At 36.8% G+C, this 8,787-nt stretch overlaps 1 protein-coding gene across 1 annotated transcript; it reads right to left on the bottom strand.

Annotated features, from left to right (window-relative positions):
* Positions 1-343: 343 nt before the first annotated feature.
* apex2 (APEX nuclease (apurinic/apyrimidinic endonuclease) 2) lies at positions 344-4,777 on the bottom strand. Its single transcript, XM_061734703.1, has 6 exons — positions 4,617-4,777; positions 4,330-4,413; positions 3,662-3,842; positions 3,312-3,455; positions 2,472-2,541; positions 344-1,579 (listed from the first exon to the last, which is right to left on the bottom strand). Exons 1-6 carry the CDS (start codon positions 4,729-4,731, stop codon positions 455-457), a joined length of 1,719 nt encoding a protein of 572 aa, XP_061590687.1. The 5' UTR covers positions 4,732-4,777; the 3' UTR covers positions 344-454.
* Between the last annotated feature and the right edge of the window lie 4,010 nt (positions 4,778-8,787).

The following is an 8,787-nucleotide window of genomic DNA, read 5'->3' as shown; positions in this document are numbered from 1 at the left end:
AAAAAAAAAGAAGTATAAATGATGGCTGGATGGCACAAACTACATTAAAAAATTCTGACATTTCAGAGGCTCAAACCTGAAAATTTTGCTTCCTTATTTGAAATATGATTATTAATTATGGGGGTATTATTGTTCCAATATTATTTGTGTGTGCGTATCTCAATCTGTGTGTGTGTAATAAGACAAATGTGAATACACACAAATCGTATTACACACACACACACATATTGAGATACGCACACACAAATAATATTGTAAAAATAATACTCCATTATTAATTTTTTTTCTATATATCAACTTCCCGAACAAATAAAGCCAAACTCATAGTTATATAAAACTCTAGTATTTTATTATTTATCAAAGGAGAAAGGTATGACAGAAATCTGCAAAATGATGAGAGCTTCAACACCTTTTAGAAGTGCAAGAACAACCTCTTGCCTGTACAGAACACTTGTCACTTTTCCTTCTCAACCCAATGAAAGAAATTGCATCGCGCCTCAGGGTTGGAAGGATGTCCCTGAGGACGGCAACATACAAAGAACTGCTTCCCCATATTCGGACCCTCTTTTTTTACAGTACGAAGCACGCAGGGCTCTCCGTGGGCCTTACAGCGGGGGGGCCGGGGGGGACCCTGAAGCACCGACTTCCAAAACACTGATGCCCCGTTCTTGACCTCCGAGTGTCCCCCGTTCCCCCGAGGGGTCAAGTGTTTTGTCTGAACCAGGTTGTCCATTTCCACTGTGGTGCTACTGGTGCACAACTGGGATGAACCGGGATAAATCACCTCAGTACCTTCAGCTTTTAAGGCACCGACTGAACCCAAGTCACTATTTGGAGATACTTTTGGAACACTGTGTGATGAGGTAACTTCCTCTAGCGCTTTGTCACACTGCTTAACATTTCCGACTTTTGGTTTAAAGAAGGAAAGGAGGTTGCCTTGAGGCTTTAAAGAGCTGTTTACTGTCTTTGTCTTTTTCCCCTTTGGGGCAGAAAAGTCTGATGTTAAACGTTTCTTGCCGTTTGGAGCCAAGGTTTTTTTTTCAGCTCCAAACGGGTTTAAATTCTCCCGTCTTTCCTCCTCTTCTTGAGATCCGGGTAAGACTTTCATCTGGGCCGGCTGAACTGATTTTTGGTCCACCTTAACAAGGAAGCGAGAGAGCTTCTGCTGTTTGCCAGCAAACTCTGGCAGGTAGCGAGTACAGAGAGGCGGGGGCTTGGAGCAAGGAAGAACAGAGCAGCTCAGTTTCCCCCACACAGGACAGTGGTCCGAGCCCTCCATCTCCGGCATGATGTCGGCCGCCACAAACTGCTCCTTGGCCAGCTGGCGGTCCCCAAAGATATAGTCGATGCGTGTGCCATAGTTGGTCTGCCGTGCCCCAGTGAGAGTTGACCAGCACGTGAAGGCGTTGTGACGGGTCGGGTGGAAATACCGAAAGGTATCTACAAATTTTCCTTTTTGGTTGGGATTCAAAAGCTCAAATTCTTCATCAGATTGCTTTTCACTGTGGTCGTCTTCTTGTTCACTGCTGTGCAAAAAACTGTTCAGCCATTTCCTCCCAGGGTTTTCACCAAAATCATCCTGAGTGATAGAAGAAGGACTGGGTTAATTTATGACATGCATGCAGGGACATACAGAATCTGTCATTGCATAGAAATGATATCTGGCAATATCTACGTAAGATGGATTGCTTTTGCCACAAGAAGTTTTCCTTATAAAGCTTGAGTTATGGTTCTGCGTCAAAACGACGCCGTGCCTACGGCGTGTGGTACGCGTCGACGCAGACTACACGCAGTCACTGACGCCGTCACTGACCTGCACCACCCGAAAATTGTAACTACGCGTCGAGGCGACGCAGACCACACGCAGATGGAGAGGGCTGTGATTGGTTCGCTTGGAAGCAACGCATTTCCGGTTTCCGGTTTGAAGCAGTCGTGAACTTTCAGCGCTCTTTTCTTCGTGTATGTGTGATTTTTTTTGTTTTGTTTTTTTGCACAATAGTTGTCCTTATCTCTTTGATTCACTGTGACCGGAAAAAGTCGGATAAACCATTCAGGAAAAGATCGCTAACTAGCGGTCACGTGGGGGTACTGCACCGCGGAGAAATGGAGTGACGGAGAAGTCAGAAGGGTTCACGACAGCGTGTGCTCTGCGTTGGTTTGACGCAGAACCATAATTCAGGCTTAAGGCTTTAGTACCAAAAGGTCACAATAAATGGGTTTCTGCAGATTTTACAGTCTGTTGGAGTCTATTTGAAACTTTTAATACACAGCTATTAGTTTAGTATAAGTCTCTTACAGCTAAGACAATGAAGAAACATTAAATTCAATCAAAATAATTTCCATTTTACTTACTATTAATTTATGAAGATAAATTATGCAGCTAATTGGTGAACATACATTATTATTCAGTACTATTCTGTTAATCCAAAACAACTACAGTCATGTGAATTTTTTTTCAACCATTTACTTACAATGTCACTGGGGTCACAGTGGTCTATTGGCCGATGAGACGTGTTCACATCTCCTAAAACAATCACATGGCTGGAAAGAAGAAAAAGAAAAGAAAGTTTACTTAATTTCAAAACAGGGAGGAGAATGCTTAGGTATGTACTTTGGTCACAATATAGGAACGTGACACATGTAGATACATTCAATTGGGTATTGGTATTGGGTATTGCCAAGGATCTCATGATAGGATACACATCACAATACGATATTGCGATATGTAAATTTTTCAATATATAGCAATGTTATACATAGTTCGCTGAAAATTGGAAAAGGGATTATATTAAATCCAGGTTGCACGTACATCAGATTATACTGATAATTCATGGGACAAACTGAGTCAAAACAATGTAATTCAAATTATCCATGCCGTTTTATTGTAACTATACAAGCTAAAGTTACAACATATTTGCAGTTTTTTCATATTATTTACATAATTAACATTAACAATATTATTTAAGTCCATTTATACAATAAAATCGGACTGGATTTACAAGCCGTCTGAAACATGATTTATTATTTGAAAAGAATAGATTAATAAAATAAAAATAAAATAAGGCAATATTAAAATTTTGAATATTGATATCGACCAGGAAATATATTTTGCCCATCCCTACTTTATATACAAGTTTGGATTTGATGTCTTATGGGTTGCAAATTTTGTCAAAAACTCAAGTATATAACCATCATCAGCTTGCAAAAAAGTGGATTATTTGGAAATTAGAAAAACTTTGATACCGCACATGAAACATTTGTGGTAAAAACAGGATACACCTGTGACATTTATTCATTTTCAAAACTCTCACCTCCCCTCTTTCAGTATAGTTTCCGCCCTACTCTGAAGGAGCTTGTAGAAGTGAAGTTTGAACTGCTTTCTCTCTGGCTTTTCAGGGTCAGCCCGTGGACAGTATACATTAATTACAGTAACGGTTTTCTCTTCGCCCTGACACCTGTGAAGTGAAAACACAACAAAGTCAAAAAGAGCGCCGAGGGCATCTGCAAAAAGAATCTCTCACAGACAAAAACACTGGTACTGGTATCATACTTCGATACAATATTTGTTAGTTAAATAATCCCATGATGTCAATAAAAAATAAAAAAAACATAGAAGAATAACCTTTACAGTACACGTAGATGTATAATAATCTTTTCTTACATGATTTTGTGTTGTGTGATGACTGCTCGCCCTTCATTGTCCAAAAGCTGCAGCTCTTCATTTGAAAACTCAGAGAGGTCTCCGTAGCAACCGACAGCCCCTTCATGGTTGGTCAGCAGACCTGAGAGACCCTCCTCTGCAGCAAACGGGGTGGAGCTGTCCCTACAGTAGGTGGCAACACCTGTCCACATCAGGAATCACACATGCATTACTTTTCATACTTAGACAGTAGACAGTAGTAATAATAATAATCTTGATAATGATAATAATGATAATAAATCTTATTTATAATGCACTTTACATTACTGTAAATCTCAAAGTGCTACAGTTTGATAATAAAAAGCAGAAATAATATCAAGTTAGAAGATAAAAGGATAAAAAGTTAAGACATTGGTAAAAAGAGAATAAAACAATTAAAAACAGCAACTAGGAAAAAAAACGACAGCATTGTTTAGTGATAAAATGCTTTGCTAAAAAGAAAGGTTTTTAGTCCTCTTTTAAAATTGTCCGTGGTTTGTGGTAAAACATAATAATATTTCCATTATGTTGAGGTTTTTATTTCTTTTTTAAGGAAAAGCAAACTTAAATGCAAGGACATGGGAAGGTTCAATACAAAGCAATACACTAGATCCAAGAAACTGAGGAGTTGTTATAACAATGAAATAAACCTGAATAGCCGCTGCGTCCCCGGCTGTAGCTGAAATATGAATTGTATCCGTCAACAATCGCAGTCCTTTCGTCCAGCAGATCTCCTGAGGAGCATCAATAAGGATTTGTTATTGTCGGAATAAAGGCTGATTTATGGTTCCGCGTTACAACAACGCAGAGCCTACGGCGTAGGGTACGCCGTCGTTTTAACGCGGAACCATAAATCAGGCTGAACGCGGCTCTGGTCAGATCACGTGACTCCTCCCGCGCTCCCAGCGCTCACGCTGTCAAACAAACACTCACTTACTTGTCACCTTCGTCTCTTGAACACAGACAATGTCTGCGCCCAGCGAGTCGAGAGCGCTTTTTATGCCGCCTTTGAAAGTCCTGATGCCGTTTATATTCCAGGTGACGATCTTCATCGTGCAGGACTCAAACTAGAAGACAAAAAACACTTCAACCCATAGAACTTAGGAAGTAAACCGGAAGTAAACCAACGATAAGCGGATGTTGATTTAAAGACACATTTCTCTTCTTTTTCGTTTTCTTTAAAGTAATAGATAGATAGATAGATAGATAGATAGATAGATAGATAGATAGATAGATAGATAGATAGATAGATAGATAGATAGATAGATAGATAGATAGATAGATAGATAGATAGATAGATAGATAGATAGATAGATAGATAGATAGATAGATAGATAGATAGATAGATAGATAGATAGATAGATAGATAGATAGATTTTACTCAAGACTCAATGTCCATACACAAATGCAATCAAAAACACAAAATACAAAAGATTAAAAAACATAGAAATAAAAAATAGTCTAATGACTCGTTTTAAAAGACACTTATACCAATGCTCCTAAAACTGAGACGTTCAGCGTGTAGCCCTGTACATAATGTTCACCAGTATCACAACAATTTGATTATCAGAATGATTTAACCGACAGATAAACCTGTACATTACATTTCTCAAAACAGATTGCAGTGTGTTCACTCCAGCACTCACAAACATCTCACTGCCGCTCGTCCATCTGGGCCTTTTTAACCGTTTCCTCACAGCATCATTGTATGCTACTTGCAGTCTCTGAAGGCTTCTTTATAGCTCAGCCACAGATGTGCATTGTACAGAGGTGAACAATACGCTTTGAACAGAGTCAACTTCACTCCAACAGTACAACAACCACATTTACGTGACAATACATTTGCTTGCACATACAACACACGACACTGACGATAAATGTCCTCGTCATCTGTCAGTTGATCTGTGATCACGTGGCCAAGATATTTCACTTCACTACAGATATTCAGAACATTACCTGACAGTTTAAAGTCAGGAAAAGTCAAATGTCTATCTTCCACGGTTCTGCAGATCATAATAACACTTTTTGACTCGTTATACTTTACATCCTGTTGCTCCCCGTACACACAACACACATTAAGGAGCTGCTGCAGAACCAGCTGAGCTCGGGCTAAAAATCACACAATCATCTGCGTACATAAGATGGTTCATCACTGTACTGCCAACCATACAGCCAGTTTTACATGGGCTTCATTTATTTATTTCATAGATTGTTCATGTAGAAATTCAATAAAATAGGAGATAAGATGCTCCCCTGTCTTACTCCATTACTGACATGAAAAGGATGAAATGAAAATTGTTCCATTTAACCTGCATGGTCTGTTGGGCAAACCAATTGGACAGAATTCTGACTATAGAATTAGGGACAACTGCTGCACCTATTTTTTTTTAATAATTTCGTAATAAAGTCTTGTCCTTTTATTTAAAGGATTGTGTGTCGGAACCTGATCAGTATGGAGGTAGATTTGTGTCTTAATTATTCAATCAAAAAAAAAGATTGCTTCAATCAAAAATATTTGAGACTCAAAAAAATACATTTGAACACTGTTTTTCTTTGATTGGAAATGTTTTCTTTGATAGAAGTGGAGTTGTTTGAAGCAACTTTTTTGATTGAAGTAGTGTTTTTTTGTGTTTGGGCCATATTATGGGTAGGACATTTGTGTCTTTATCATTTAATCAAAAAAGAAGTTGCTTCAAAAAGAAACAAATATTTTCAATGAAAGAAAATCACTTCAATAAAAAAAACGTTCTTAATCAAAGAAAAAAAGTGTTTGAATGGAAAAAAAATATTTGAGACCCAAAACATTGCATTTAAACATTTTTTTTTTGGATTGAAAATATTTATTTTTCGATTTGAAGTGATTTTTTTTTTGATTGAAGTGAAAAAAGTTTTGAAGTCTTTTTTTTGATTGAATCATTTTCTTTGATTGAAGTGATTTTTTTAAAAATTGAAAATATATTTTTTGATTGAAGCAATCTTTTTTTTGATTGAATAATTAAGACACAAATCTACCTCCGTAGATCAGACGATGGGAGCTATACTTGATCAAATACGGACAGTGATATAAGGCTAAGTGCGCGGTACTTAGTCCATGGGCCAGACCAGATATCAGTACAACTCAAGGTGACCAAACTTGCTTCTAATTTTTGAAAATATCCATGTCTGTAGATGATATTCTGGTATGATAACCTTCCTGAGTGGCAGCTGGATCAGAGTTATCAGCTCATGAAGTTACCCAGCCCCTTCAGAAAATTACATTTCAGATGCTGGTGAATATCCTGGTTTAGACTTATATACAGGATATCTGTTAATGTTTCACTATATTGTCTTTGGTATCATTTTAAAAGGGGACTTTTTAAGCATTCATTCAAGCTAAGATGTGAATCTTTCTGACCAACATAGAGGTCACTGCAGCTCTTTAAACTATAAACAACACACATTTTTACACAATTTTCGCCTAAATGATATACTATCTTTTATCTCTGTGTCATCTAGGAACAACAGAGACACAAAATGCAAAACTAGAATACTCAAAGGACCATAAGGATTCAGGAAATGTATAATATACCCCATTCTATATCATTGTTGCAGGTCATTGTGAGCCTTAAACTAGAAGAGCATCATTAGGCTCCTATGAAACTATAACAGCCACTAGGCTGATGTCACAAACTGGCCTTTATCATGCAAACACAGGACATAAAGGACACCACAATGAGATAAGGAACCAGCTTAGTTTTATAAATAACATTATACACATAACAATATTGTAAACAAAATTAACATCGTTATTAATGGGAATATGTCAAGATCTGATTATAGTCGGGCTATCAAGTTCTGTGTGTACTAAAGATAGTGTTAAGAAGGTTAACCAAGTACAGTATGATCACATAATGTCACTCAAACTATGATCCAGCTGCCACTCAGGAAGGTTATCATACCAAAATATCATCTACAGACATAAATATTTTCAAAAATCATAAGCGAGTTTTGTCACCTTGAGTGGTGCTGACAAGCAGAGGTGTCAAGTAACAAAGTACAAATACTTTGTTACCTTACTTAAGTAGAAATTTTGGTTATCTATACTTCATTGGAGTAATTATTTTTCAGACAACTTTTTACTTTTACTCCTTACATTTTCACGCAATTATCTGTACTTTTTACTCCTTACATTTTAAAAACAGCCTCGTTACTCTATTTCATTTCGGCCTTTAATAAAAACTATCCAGTTAAATTGCTCCATCCGGATAGAGTGAATTTGGTTGTGGTTGTTTCAGATATTCTTGTCCAGTTTTGTTCTTACATCCGTTCCCTCAGATTCCTGCAACTAAACTTGGATGTACATTCCAATAAAGGTTAGGATAAATGATAACATGCCTCCAGAGGTGGTAGTAACGAGTTACATTTACTCCGTTACATTTACTAGAGTAAGTTTTGGGAAATGTTGTACTTTTAGGAGTAGTTTTGAATCACTATACTTTTTACTTTTACTTGAGTAGATTTGTGAAGAAGAAACTGTTCCTCTTACTCCGCTCCATTAGGCTACGTTGAGCTGTTACTTTTCTTTTATCACTTTTATCCGCGTACGCGTCAATCTCATGACATCACTGGGTGATTCTTTGGGGAAAATGTTTGTTTTTGCATCTTTTGTATACACATCATCATATACACAGACTCAAACACACACACAGAGTGTATATGAGTTCATGGGCTTGTTCTAGTTCTGGTTAAAAAATAAAAGTACAAAGGCTTGAAATTTTGTGCTACTTGTGCATAATTTATTTTTTTATTCTGTTATTATTTTATTTATTTTATTATTTATTAAAGTACTTGAATTTATTTTAATTTAAGCTATTTTTTTATTAATTTTAATTTATTTTATTATTTTATTGATTTAATTTGCCTGAAGATGATTATTTTGTACTTTTGTCTGTTTGAATGGTTGTGTTAAAAAAATAAATCAGACGTTACTAAACAGTTACTCAGTACTTGAGTAGTTTTTTCACCAAGTACTTTTTTACTTTTGCTCAAGTAATTATTTGGATGAGTACTTTTTACTTCTACTTGAGTCATATTATTCTGAAGTAACAGTACTTTTACTTGAGTACAAT

The sequence above is a fragment of the Cololabis saira genome, chromosome 12 (assembly GCF_033807715.1).
Source record: "Cololabis saira isolate AMF1-May2022 chromosome 12, fColSai1.1, whole genome shotgun sequence".
Taxonomy (NCBI): Eukaryota; Metazoa; Chordata; class Actinopteri; order Beloniformes; family Belonidae; genus Cololabis; species Cololabis saira.
Note: the sequence above shows the minus strand (reverse complement) of the source record. Positions and strands in the feature narration are given on the sequence as shown.